The sequence below is a fragment of the Nanorana parkeri genome, unplaced genomic scaffold (genome assembly GCF_000935625.1).
Source record: "Nanorana parkeri isolate BGI_ZX_2015 unplaced genomic scaffold, ASM93562v1 scaffold459, whole genome shotgun sequence".
Lineage (NCBI taxonomy): Eukaryota > Metazoa > Chordata > Amphibia > Anura > Dicroglossidae > Nanorana > Nanorana parkeri.
The window spans coordinates 752,159-766,752 of record NW_017306727.1 but is presented as its reverse complement, the minus strand read 5'-3'; the positions used below and the strand labels follow the sequence as shown (position 1 = coordinate 766,752).

Genomic DNA, 14,594 nt, shown 5'->3' with positions numbered 1-14,594 from the left:
GGAGCACGCAGTCCTGCATTTGCAAGCTGAAGGTGATGATGTCTCCTTAGCATTTAAAACAGTATCCCGATTCTCGTACGAGAATCAAGCAGTGTATGGGCACCTTTAGTCACATTCTCTTGAACAAGTTCAGAGACTCTCACTTTAACAAAAAAAAAAAAAAGTTTTCAATTGCTCCTGCTTTACCCAAATGTGGTCCATTCTGAAAGGCAACGATTTAGCACTTCCTGATAGTGCTGAAAGTGACCCTGACAGGGAGTAAAAAAAAAGAAAAAAATACCATTGAAAGTACCTGGCAAAGAAAACAGGTTTACACTGACCTGTCCGCTGAAAACGTTGCAAAGCTTCCAAAACCAAATCTTATTTATGTATTTATATAGCGCTTACAATTTCCAAAGCGCTTTACATATTTGCTCATTCACAGCAGTCCCTGCCTTCAAGACGCTTACAATCTAAGGTTCCTATCTCATGCATATATACAGGGCTGCTTGAGACAGGAGCTAATTAACATTCCAGCATGTCTTTGGAGTGTGGGAGGTAACCAGAGTACCCGGAGGAAACCCAAAAAGCACAGGGAGAGTATGCAAACTCCTGGCAGATAGTGTCCTGAGCAGGATTTGAACTGGGAACCCCTAGTGTTGTGAGTTAGGACCGGTGCTGGAGGTTTCAGCAAATCTGCTCACAGACATGCAAGTGTAAATCAGTTTTCTTCACCAAGTATCGCCGATAGCATTTTTTTTACCCTCTCATAAGATCACTTGAAGCTCCTATCACTCCATTAAAATAGATCTACCTACATATAAAGCCCTAAATAACATGACTTCCGCCTACCTGACAGAAGTTCGGGTTACTCCATGCATCTTTATGTACTTTCAGCTCCTCAGAGGGGACAAAAAGGGAGTCCAGAGTCAGCCAAAAAATATTTGGGCCTAGTGCATGCTATCACACAACGGACACAATATGGAGCTCACTGCTATCCATTGTCTGGGAATCCTCCTCTCTGGATGTTTTTAAAAGCAGACCTAAGATACATCTATACACCCAGGCTTATAACAACAGCTGACAAAGCCTTCTCTTCAAAAATACCAACATCAATTTAATCAGCCAGGGAGAATTATTATTATGATGCACCACATTCCTATTGGGCCACTGCCATGATGGGCTGCCTCGCTAGCCAATAGAAAGGTACAGGAGGCAGGATAGAGGAGGCAAGTTGCAGGATTATCAGGAAGTGTTGGATCTTTGTCTACCAGAACAGTCCGACATTCAGACAAAGCAGGAGTACTAAAAGCAGCTGCAGTTATTTTGAGCTACAACCTTTAGGGCTGGTTGCGGTCTGCAAAAATAGCGCATGCAACATTTTTGCAGATTGCACTGGACCGGAACGCAGGCACTAATGTGCCATCCATTCAGGTGATCGCACTGTGGACAGGGGAGGGTGGCTGCAGTGTCACTGAGTTCATTGCACCGTCACGCCCCCTCCGGCCCCTGAATGCAGGCCAGGTTGTGTTCCAGAGGCCCAACGCTTTGGAACGCACTCTTTGGCCTTATTCACACGAGCAAAATAAAACACAGAGCTTTAGTGTGCAGGCTAGTGTCTGCATGAGATCAGGGGTGTGACAGTGTCTCATCGCATCAACTGTTGACTTTTTTTTTTTTTTTTACTTTATTGGAAGTGTACAATATGTACACTCTATTCTGGTCCCTCAGAGCAGTGCAGTGTGCTGCCCTGGGGTAACCTCCGGTACCATCCCAGACATGATGAGTTTTTCTGCACCACACAGTACACCAGTGTTGTAAACAAGCCACATAGAAATAAAAACACTTTTTTCTATTTCCCCCAGTGATGACTGTTGTTCTTTAGTCAGAAAGAATACCAAGCTCATCTGGGTATGAGGGCGCATGTGATCTGCTCCCCTGTGACAGTGCCTGGTCCTAGTAAACATGTCATGTAACCAGGTAGTGAGGCCACATAGAAAACTTTTGTTTGTCCTACTGATAACTTGTGCAGAAAAACACAGGTCACTGCATATAGTAGCCACATAGATGTATAGTCTTCTATAAACTGGACAAGTTTATAAAACTATCACGATGTCTATGCATTAAATAGACAACAAACGTGCAGTAAAGACTAAAACAGCAGTAGTCGCATTCTAATACAAAGTATGCAGCAGACAAAACTTTTTTAAAAATCTGATGTTTTTCAAAGTGGAAGCTTAAGCTGACCATACACTCTTAAGGTGGCCATACACTTTTGTCTTGCGAGGGTTGTAAAGTAATTTAAAAAACGTACGATCTGCCCATCTTGACAGGCAGATCGTACTTGCGATCCTCAGGGGGGCGGGCTTCCGATGACTGCAATGCTGAACGGGCAGTGTGCGCGTACACACACCGGCCCGTTCGACGGAAGACGTCCGATCGTACAGTAAAAACAGTCACACGCCTTCCATAAACTTTGCGATTCTCATACGACCGCGGTATTCCACGCGATTCTCGTACGATAATCGTACAGTGTATGGGCACCTTTAGAATTTTGGCTGATTCCCAGGAATCAGACAAAATTCTAGCAGTGGGTGGACCTGGCCAGCTCAACAAAACTTGACTACTCGATGAACTTTTGTCAAAGGAGCCAAGTTGAAAACTGTTGAGTGATCAGTGACTGCCAATCAGCTGCTGTCAAAGTTCAGGCCGGATGTTAGAATACAATGACCTGGCCAGGGAAGGTTCCTCCATCCACACTGTTTAGCTTGCATGGGGGAATCAGATTTCTTTCATGAAGCCTGCAGTGCTAGAATTATGAGGTGAGTGAAAAGCACTCACCTCATAGTTCTCCTTTAACAGCGGAAATCTACTTCTGTATGTCCAGCTTAACGAAGTCTGCTCATCCACTTGGCAAATACATCAAAAATAATAAAAGGCAATCACCACAAACAAGAATCGGAACATTCAGCAATAAGAAAAAAGTGTAATGCTGAGCACACCACTGGCATAAGCCAACTTCATAAGATTCCAAATGCACACTGCTAAAACAACGCGACAATGAGTTCAAAGTTTACAACTAATTCTGACAAAAGGAAAATGACAAAACCGATTTCCTTCTCTTTGGCTTCCTGACATCTGGCTTTTGTCTATTGTTCTGTCGGCAGTCGGTATCCTGAGTGATTAACTCGTGGCTGGCTTACCCTGTGGAGAGTCACTGTCTGCTGCTCCCATATTGCAGTCTCTTCCATTACAGTATTCTGAGGAATAAAGAGAGAGAGAAATGATGAGTTACTACAACCGAGAACACATTCATAACAATATAAACAATACACACAGGGGGCTCATCCTCCACGTCCAGCACATCTCAAATCAGCATAGACCTGGAAGTCAGGAGAACCCTGCAAAGTATACAACATCTACACATGTGATGATACAAGATGTGATCTCTGACTGTAAACACAAAAAGTAACACACTTATTATATATCATCATTCATATTCATCAATTCCCCCCAGCATTTATCATCTAACACCACAACTTTCATCAATCCCTCCAATATTCATCATCAACCACCCCAAAATTCTTAAATCCCCCCCAGCATTCATCATCAACCACCCCAACTTTAAATCAATCCCTCCAACATTCATCATCAACCACCCCAACATTGTTAGATCCCCCCAGCGTTCATTAATCCCTCCAACATTCTTAAATCCCTCCAGCATTCATCTATCACCTCTCTATTAAAACTCCCCTGCACTGATGAATCCCCCATCATGCTCAGACATCCTGTTGCTCTCCACATAGAGTAGATCCAGGGCTCCCATAGGCTGGGCACGCTAGGATTCGTAGTTCCTCTTAGTCTGGAAGCTACAGGTTGCTCAGCCTTTAGTAAGTGATGGTGGCTGGCCTATCAGACAGGAGCAGGACTCTATGCCTCACCCTTGTCATCTTAGGCCGGGGAGGCACACAGCCCCCGCTCCCGAACACCGAATGTCCCCCGGGATTGGACACAGCGCCGCCCGGCTCCTGATAACGGTGTGCACTGCGAACACAGCGACGTATGTTCTATGCTGGGCTGATAGATCGCTCACTCTGGACTGGGCGTAGCCGGGGAGGGTCCGGGGGCGTGGCGCCGCCTCTCATAAGAACCACCCTCTAACAATAACAACAAAACACCAGGAAGAAAGCGTTTGTATACAGAGAGTAAGCGGAACGGAATCACCGCTCTCTCCGGTGACCGGGCTCTGTGTACAGAGCAGGAAAGCCATAAACTTCCCGGCGCCGGACAGTCCGCCCACCAATGGTTAACTATCTACGAGCACTTTGGAAGAGGCGGAACTTTCCCTTCGCTCCGCCCGCCGCCGCAACGTCAGAGCGTCTTGTCGCAAAAATTGATGACGTCGCACGCAAGGCAGTTTCACCGAGCCCCCTTCCCCCTGCTCGCCCCGCCCACCACCATTCCTGGAGAGGGCACGGTGCCCATTGAGGAAGCTTTGCGTACAGCCCGTGCCAGGCGTTGTACGGGAGGGGGGAGGCGGCTCACCCCGCATGTCTTCACAACTTTACCTCCGACCCGAATATCTATCAACAGCTTTATGTCCTGTCCTTCATTTCCAGGGACAACTTAGGGTCCGGACGTGTCCCTGGAGTTCATGAGGTAGTCATTCTGCTCTATGTAAATCTCCAGTCACCCGAATAACATCTGAAGACAAAACCTGTTGTCAGGTCAGGGGACAGATGTGTTACACTGACACCTGTATAATGGGAGATTGTCCTCACCCATGAGAGCCCGTGTGTTACGTGAGGGGAATTATTCTCCCCATTGAGTGAGGGAAATCCAAAATGTTACCCTTCTCTCCAGAACAAGAGCTCAGAGGAAATCTTCCAATTGGGATTGCTGTTTAGGATAGAAATTCCCCACTTTTAGAGAATTCTTGTGTCTTTGTGACAGGAAGTGAAGGGAAATCTCCCCTATGGTACACAGACAGTGAAAAAAAACAGGGTCTTATATGTCAGGGTTTCACCACACTCTGTTTTTTTTACAGCTTCAAATTCTGTGTTTTCCCTCAGCTTAGTCCTTATGACCATAGAGAGCAATACACACCTACTAGGGGATCTATGACCATAGAGAGTAATAAACAACAGACGGGCTTTGTGACCACAGATAACAAACACACCATCCAAAGTAAAAAAAAAAAAATGAAAAAAGCATTCGCTTTAGACAAACTTTAACTCGGCATCTACTGACAAAACTTTTCAAACACCAAAAAGTTGCTGGAATACGGAGGAAACCCATAATAATATTTTGTGGCGCTACACTGCCTGCAATGATCAGCCAATCCCCAGCCAGCTCAAGCTCCATTCACACTAACAAATGGAACCGATTGATGAGTTGCACTGAACAGCTGCGGACAGGAAGCGCTATACAACGCAACGTCAGGTACCAGGGCCTGCTCGCATATAGTCCCACATGCTGCTATTACCTGCAGATGATCGCCCCTAGACACAAACAGTCTGTGGGCAGACTGGTTTGAGATGATAGAAAGGCAACAGTAACTCTAATAACCACTCGTTACATCCAAGGTATGCAGAAGAGCATCTCTGAACGCACAACACGTCAAACCTTGAAGCAGATGGGCTACAGCGGCAGAAGACCACACCGAGTGCTACACCTGTCAGCTAAGAACAGGCAACAGAGGCTACAATTCGCACAGGCTCACCAAAATTGGACAAAAGAAGATTGGAAAAACGTTGTCTGGTCTGATGAGTCACGATTTCAGCTGCGACATTCAGATGGTAGGGTCAGAATTTGGCGTAAACAACATGAAAGCATGGATCCATCCTGCCTTGTATCAATGATTCAGGCTGGTGGTGTAATGGTGTGGGGGATATTTTCTTGGCACACTTTGGGCCCGTGATGCTATCATGTTAACATGGACCAAAATCTCTGAGGAATGTTTCCAACACCTTGTTGAATCTATGCCACGGAGAATTAAGGCAGTTCTGAAGGCAAAAGGGGGTCCAACCCGGTACTGGCAAGGTGCACCTAATAAAGTGGCCAGTGAGTGTATATGTTCAAAACTAACCTTAGAAAGTATTAGCTTTCTGAAAGAGTAGTTGATACTTGGAACAGACTTCTAGGGTAGTGAGTCAGTCAGCAGTAAGTGAGTTTAAACATGGTTGGGGCAAACAGAGATCTATAAACCCAAAGCATTAAAAAAAAGGGCAGACTCAATGAGCCTCTGGATCCTTTTCTGCCATCACTCTTCTATGTTAAGCTTTGTATTCCTCTTAATATAAATATATCTTTACATACAAGAACATGTATTTGAATTTGTTTTATATCAGGCTCCTGTCATTCTCTGCACAGGTGGTGATAGGAGCACATTCACATTCTATACAATGTCAACTGCAATGCTCGTTAAAAAGCGGAGGCATATTAAGATACGTTTTGATGTGTTTTCAGTGGAAAGCACATCGGGACATAAATACATAGGTGTGAATCCAGCCTTGAAGTGAACCCATGCAGGACAAAGCATCAATTTTACTCCAATGCCTGGACCCCTCCTTATATATACTCTCTTTCTCTCTGCTTCCCCACCAATCAGTAAAATGCCCATTTTCTTCCTGCCAAGTGACAACTGGCCACTGAGACATTAGTACGTCGCCAGAATAGAAATATATGGCTATCATTGCTGATCTCCTCCTGAAACTGATAGTTACCTGGCTGCTATTCTGACCCCTATCTTCAATATGTTCTGTGCTGCAGACCAGGAACAAGTATGTAGGTCAGGAAATGTAGGATGCAAGGCAATGCATATTTGTTCTAGGTAATCCAGACAACTAGCATTTTCAGAAGGAGAGGATACAAATGTCAGCCTTCATGTTTATCTCAAGACACGTTTACTTTAGCATGAAATGGTATAACCCTCATGTGGGCAGAGTTACAATACTTTTTAGGTAAGACAGATCAAAATTCAAATATGTCTAAATAAAGTGTAAACCTGGCGGGTCCAAGCCCTTCCCCACTCTATCCAAACCAAGCCTAACAAAAAAGATTTAACTGGACATACACTTTAATCCTGCCACTTCCTGTCCATGGGTGTCAATGCTCACTCACTGCATCCATGAAGGAGCAGCTTTGCCACCCGAGGACTGGAAATGTGTTAAGATTGCAGAGCACCTTCCCTATCCTTGTCTCTATAATACACAAGGGAAGAGTTCTGTAGTCCACAGAGAGAACTGTGAACAACGTTAACTGATGACAGTCAGTAGAGAGCACACAAAGTTACGAGCACACTACATTTCTATGTATAGATTTCTATTTCTAGGTATTTTGCCACTTACAGCATTGAGCAGATATAACAAAATGCTCCCCATGGTATATTTAAACAAAACAAAGGGAAGCAAATAGTTTACGTTCATTGGTGGGGTTTACAGACACTTGAAGCAGCCTTCAGCAACTTGTATAAACAGGAATGGTATAGGCCTTGACATGGAGGATGTAATATACTCCAAATGGTACGCAGTGACAGGACCAGGGAAATGCTCAATGGTAGGGGAGTGCCTGCGTCAGTTATATCCGAGTGTAGTGACCCTACTGAAGTTTAAAATGGCTCCCCCCTCCTCCAGTACATAAAGTGGTGAGCATGGATCTACCGCCTCCTCACTGGCTGAGCCCAGGTATTTTCCTCTATCTGCTGTCATAATTTAATTGGCTAGCGTACAATACAGCAATGCAGTTAGAATAAAGCAAGACCAGCACATTCCACTTACAAAATAGAACATTTGTTAAGTCGCCCAACAAACCAGATTAAATCAAACGTAGACAATCACAATGACAGTAAAATGAAGTTCACAGCATACAATGCACACACGTTGTTGGTTTTACAGATGTCAGACATGTTAGTTTCAATGCATCCCCTGTGTGGCAGGGAGAGGGGGAGATCCCCACTCATGGCTGTGCTGAAGTAGTGCAGCTCGGGGAATCATGCTGTCCTTTTCTGCCAAAAAAATGGAGTTGGTTTTTAACATTGCTCACAATCTTTGCCCCAATATTGTATGCTGTGACTTGCGGGCTGTTATGGCTAATCCACACAAAACATATTGATTTTCCCCAAAAGACCAAAACCTTCAGTCAACCAATACAATAGGAAAATTAAGGTGTATCAATAGAAAAACTGCAATTAATCACCTCTGTTGATCTGAACAGGCCAGTAGCATTAAAATCGACCTACCCTACCCAGGTCCACTTTAGCTCCCTGCAGTTGCGCCCCCCACCCACAAAAAGAATGTATTGAATTTTTTTAACTCTTTGTCCACTGCTTCCCACTTTCTCTCATATACAAGAATGACTGTCCCTGCTACCATCTTGGATATGCTTGTCACATATGCCAGGAGGCTGCAGGAACAGGGACTCACATCGTCGTCCCCCCTCCCGAAGATGGCCGCACATAGCTTATCCATATCTATAGCACATAGTTTTGCATAAGAGAAAAATGCAAAAAATAGTACATGCAGTATCTGTACAAATTCTGCTAAAACACGTGTCCTATAGCATTTCATTACAAATTCCATCCACTGCAGATAGATAAAGCAGTTTACATTGATAGACTGTATGGCCAACCCTCTAAACTGGAATTGACCAACAAAGGGGAACTTATCCTTTTTGTCCCCTCCCCACAGATGCATACTTTGGGATTCAATGCCTGTGGCTTCTTGTATTTGTTTATACCCCACACTGCAAGTCCTCTCTTTCTCCTGGTCAAGCCTGCAAAGTAGAGCCCCATAGAATTGTATGGGGCTCATCTACCACAAAGTCAACTAATTCATTGTGAAATCTCTGAACCATCTTATTTTTACCAAAGCCCTGCAGTGTAAGGCCACAATGAAACAATCTATTCAATATACAGCATACTCATTCCGGCAGGACTTGCACTACATAGTTGTTGGTACATCTAAAAGGGGTAGGAACAATTAGATTGCAATGTGTGTAGCCAGCTTTATTGAAGACATGGATGCCCGGGCCGGCTATTCAAATGTCACAGAATCCCATCTCGGTAACAGAATTATAATATTATAGTTTACACAGATGTAATAGACCCGTCGTTTCCTATGGTGTATACCAATTACTCCTAAAAATGCACATTTCCTTAATACGCTTAACAAGCTCATAAGGTCTAAAAAGCAGACTGACAGCGGGATTAATTCCTAATAGACATCTATGGCTAAAAATCTCCCTTACCATGTCTGGTAATCCACATTAATGAAAGTAGGGCAGCATATCAAGGTCAAACACCGACACAGAAAGAGTTGTATTAGCAAAATAAATGCGATTAGAAATTACCGCTTCAACTCACAACTGGAGACGCAAATTATGAAGTCTACCAAAACGAAGAATTTAATTTTTGGCTGGATTGTGGTCAACCAGGTCATTCACTAGCTTACTACCCCTGCTAAAATCTTCTGGCCTTGCAGTCTTACAACTCTTGCTGTAGTCTTCTGGCCTTGCAGTCTGACAACTCTTGCTGTAGTCTTCTGGCCTTGTAGTCTTACAACTCTTGATGTAGTCTTCTGGCCTTGCAGTCTGACAACTCTTGCTGTAATCTTTTGGCCTTGCAGTCTGACAACTCTTGCTGTAGTCTTCTGGCCTTGTAGTCTTACAACTCTTGCTGTAGTCTTCTGGCCTTGCAGTCTGACAACTCTTGCTGTAGTCTTCTGGCCTTGCAGTCTTACAACTTTTGTGTAATAAATTTGGAAAGTATTCTGACCTAAGGATCCACTTACATCTTTGTGGTGCCTTTAACACATATACATTAAAGCAGAGCTCTGGGGAAATTGGTTCATAACCCCTGAAGTGGGGCTACCCACGCACTGCAAGGTTTAAGTGCTCGTTTGTCCAGGTGCCAAAAAAAAAAAAAGTTATTTTCCCGATCCTTGAAGTCGAGTTGCTATTAGCCTCTCTCTCCCTGCTCTGGTCTAAAGCCCCTATGTCATCACACTCTATACACAGTGTCTAGGATGTGAGGATGCCGAGCAACATACCATGACAGCAGCGGAGGAGGAGAGAGGCTTTAGGGACCAGAGTAGCTGCCAGCCATCTGCAAGTATCTGGTGAATATAACCTATTTTTTTTGCACCTAGACACAAATGAGCACTTAACCCTTGCAGTGCTGGGGCAGCCCCACTGGAAGGGTTAAGAAAAAATATGGTCGGAGTTCTGCTTTAATGTTCAATGCATTAAAGCAGCCCGTTCAATAACCCAGCAAGCCATAACACGTACGCTACAGCAGGGTGGTGTTTGGTCCCAATGTGAGCCTAAAGCATTGTGGTAAGGGAGGTATGGAGGTATCCGGAAGAGGCAGAGCTTCACATTTACATTGCAGTCTGGGATTTCAAAGATACTGAGGCAAGTAGGTCTACTACAGCTGCTCCTAGTAGAGAGTGCAGAAGGCTGACATGTGAGAAGTATAACAAGGATAGGCATTGTCAGCACTCGAGCTGTTGTGGAACTACAAGTCCCATGAGACATTGTAGGATCCTAAGGCTGCATTCACACCTGAGTGTAAGTGTTTACAGGCGATTTTGAAGCATTTTTTAGGGCATATTCAGGTTTTTTTAGCCAATTGAAAGCCAAGTAGAAGGAGATGGCTGTTAGCCTTGAAAATTACTTTTAACAGGTGCCTTCATTAATGTCTATGGAGCCATAAAGCCCCATTCTGATTTGAAGTGAAGTAGATCATGTACGTTTCTAAGCTTCAGGCCTTCGAGCTCCAGGCACCTGAATATTTAGTGTACAGGCACAATTTAAAAGCATGGGATTTTGGGTGTTCAGTGTTTCCAAGTTTTAAGCTTCAAGCTACAAAATGCTAGAATCACGGCTAACATGACTCCCAGAGGCAAAGGCATGATGAGTCCAAAGTATCAAATTGCACTTCACTATGTCTGTATTTGGGATGGGTTCCTGTGCAATGAAAGCGTAGGTTCATGAAGAGTTAAAAAAAAAATGCTTCTATGGCAGCCTTTCCCAACCAGGGTGCCTTTTGGCATTGTAAGTGGATGCCTTCAAATTTTTGCGAAAGAGGGGCTTCTGATGTGAAGGGGGACTCTGAGGTGAAAAGGGGGGACGGGACTCTGAGGTGAAAAGGGGGGACAGGACTCTGAGGTGAAAAGGGGGATAGCGCTTTCAAGTGGAAGCTCCGCATCCTCTCTTTTTGTTTTTTTGCCTTGGGGCCCTCCTTAAAGCCCATGCCAGATCCCTTTCGAAGATAAGGTTCTCGTACTAAATTTGGGGGGCCCACACACCATTTTAGGTTGGGGTGCCTCAATTTTGCATACTTTTAAAAGGTTTCATGACTGAAAAATGTTGAGAAAGGTTGCTCTATGATTAAGCCTCTATCCTTATGGCATACTAGCTACCTGGCTGTTAGGAGAATACAAGGCCAGGGAACCTGTGTATGTATCTGTTGCAGCATCAAAAGAAAATACACATTCAAGAGTTTAAATAATGAAGCACACACCAAGTTCTGAATGTACAAAAAACGATAGCTTGTATTACAGATATATTACTATGGATGCCTAAAACACAAATAGTTACTTATATGCCATTTAGAATAGTACATAAGCCTTGCAAAACAATTTTCCAATCAGTCTAAAACCAGTTCACAGTCTTAAAAATTCTAGTGTGACAGGCGTGTAAATTATATTGTTAATCAAGTTTGTGAGATGGTTTTATGGACCTCAAACTGCTGCTGTCAGCATATGAGATGCTGCACCAATGTACAAAATGCTTTGAGGGATTAACAGGGATTTTCATATTAGGAAGAGGTGCATGCCACAGATTCCTTATGTATTTATAATACATCAGCAAGGAAACACAAATGTAAATCAGCGGACAGTTTAGGTAAACTTTCATTCTTAGAATGATCAAATATAAAATCTTAGCATCTTAAAATATACCGTGGTAAATTGCTGACTTCTAAGACAACGAAAAGGCTGTTAAATAATGTTTTATGACTTTTTCCTTAATAGTCGTAAGCATCAAGGGCAGCACATAGAGGAAAATCAATACAATGGTGGATATTAAAAATGGAGGGGTGGGACAGAGACATGGAAATGTCAAGGAAAGCCTTGTGAAAATATTCAGATACAGAAGGCAAGGCAGAGGAATAATACAGTTCAAACCGTTTTCAATTAATGGGCACATTTTGCTAATACTGCATTATACAGACTTGTACGCATCAGGAGAATTATGGCTGAAGGGAAACCATTAACAAGACATTAAATAGTAATCTATTTCAATAATATAATAAAAGAATCATAATGTTAGCAAAAATTACAACGCAAATTCCAGAAATGATTACTAACTGCATTGCTAATAGACGTGGCACCCATAGTCCATACAATTCAGTGAAGCCATGTACTGGTTCTGGAAGTGATTTCATCTTTCTTTCAAATTGCAGAGGTAGATCTTAAGCTCGTGACAAATGGATGAGCTACCACTGGGATGGTGTCATCCATCAAAATGCAATTCTCCCACAGATTCCTCATGTCATGCATCAGCCTTCCAGCAAATTATTAGAATTAGTGGCGTTACTAAAGAACACATCTAGAACACGGCGGCCCGAGCAAAATCCTGTTCAAGTCACTTCAGTTAATAAAGCTGCGACTGCAGGAAAACACTAAAAGCTCCACAAATTTCATGTTTTCTATAAGGCAGGAAAGCAATGTTCATTGTGCGCCAAATGGTTAATAGGACAGAATAGTTATCTGTGTATAACTGTATTTTCTAATGTCAGACGCATCCCTGCGTTTCTAGCAAGAAGTCAAATGAGAAATTCACAGTACATTGTTAAAGACAAAGTTTACCTTTAATGGAGAACTATGAGGTGAGTGCTTTTCACTCACCTCATAGTTCTAGCCGACTTGTGACAATGAGACTGTCACAGGTCGGCTCAGTAGATCAGGAAGTGAGCGAAAACATACCGGCGTTCGCTCACTTCTCGATCCTGTCACAGCTCTCTGCCGTGACAGGGGAGTGGCAGGATTCCCCCCTCCCCGCTCCGATCCTCCTGACTGGCGGAACGGACGGGGGAGGGGGCGGGTACAGCTGGCTCTGCCTCTAGATAGGCAGAGCCAGCTGTCACTCGTGCAGCTGGGCGGATCCAGACATAATTGTCGGGATCCGTTTCAGCTGCGGCATCTCAGTATACTGAGCTTAGGGTGACGGGAGGACGCTAGTTTGTGTCCTCCCGTTACCCTAAGGAGAACTATGGGGAAAAGCCCTGACCCCACAGTTCTCCTTTAATACCATGTTTCATGTAACACCCATATTCAGGTGAAACATAAAACATGGCGACATATGAGAACTCTTCCGGTGACCCTGCTGACTACCACGGTTTTCCTTCACTTCCTCTTGTGGCTATTAGACAGGAAGTGAATTGAAATCTCCCCAATGGGACATAGATGACAAAAAAGGGGGGTTATAACCCTCTCTTACTCTATCCAAAATTATTGAAAAAAGTTTTGGTTTCAGTTCTACTTTAAAGAACCCCAGGAATTAAAACAAAAAGTACCCTTGCAATGGGGCTAAACCCGCACTGCAAGGGTTAAGTTCTCGTTTTTGTCTAGGGGGCTCAAATAGTAGGGGTTTTTTTCCCATTCTCAAGGTTCTTCTTTAACCCCTTAATGACCGAGTCCTTTTTTTCATTTTTTTGCACCCATGTTATAATCCACATTTTAGGCCTGATAATTACTTCAAGCCCCCAAACACTATATATTTTCTGAAAGCCAAGATGGGGGACTTTAAAAAAATGTTTTTATTATTTTTACATATATTTCATTTAATATCATTTTTAAAAATGAATCTCACTGTTTATGTATGCCCTAATGTAAGAGAAAAAATAACTACAAATTTTACAGCCAACCAAGAGCATGCATTTCAAACAAGAATTTGAATGTAAACAGCCGGAAGACCAACCGGTATTGTCCCTACTATAATGAGAAGAGCATATATATATTCATAAAGGGAAAACCTACAAATTGCTGACCAGCTCATACTTCACTGAGAGCGAGACAGGTCACATGTTCTGAGATACATTTTTTTCACATAATTCCAATAAGTAACTTGTTACATTTGCTGTTCAAGCTGAATAGAGACATCATGAGAACAAATGCAATTAAAGTTGACACAGCCGCCAGCAACCAAGAGGAACTGACCGAGGCAGAGTGTCAAGTGTAGAAACATATATATTCAGCGCTACCCAGAGGGTGAAGAGGAGAATCAAAACTGGGCATGCAATATCAAAGGATTGTTAGTCCAAAATCCTACAATGTCTCTCTCTTATATAAAGACATACCCGGTTCTTCCTGCTAATAAAACATATGGGTGGGGATGAACACACATAGACAAGAGAAAATTGATGACATTACATTTTACCTGACAAGGGTGCACGATATCATCTATTGATTATGTGAAAGTACTGACGACTTCAAGTCCAAGTGTAAAGCTAGCCATAAAACCATACCATCTGATCTGATTCTCTGAGTGTCAGACAATGCAATCAGATTTAGCCACACATGTTCTTAAAGCTGAACTCCGGGATAAGCAAATAT

The 14,594-nt window shown here is 43.2% G+C and overlaps 1 protein-coding gene across 1 annotated transcript in view; it reads right to left on the bottom strand.

Annotated features, from left to right (window-relative positions):
- Window positions 1-14,594, bottom strand: part of TJP1 (tight junction protein 1) — a 331,960-nt gene that overhangs the window by 86,497 nt on the left and 230,869 nt on the right. The window contains exon 4 of the mRNA XM_018560498.1: window positions 3,183-3,239. Coding sequence (XP_018416000.1) covers window positions 3,183-3,239 — 57 coding nt within the window. The remainder of the gene's footprint in view (window positions 1-3,182; window positions 3,240-14,594) is intronic.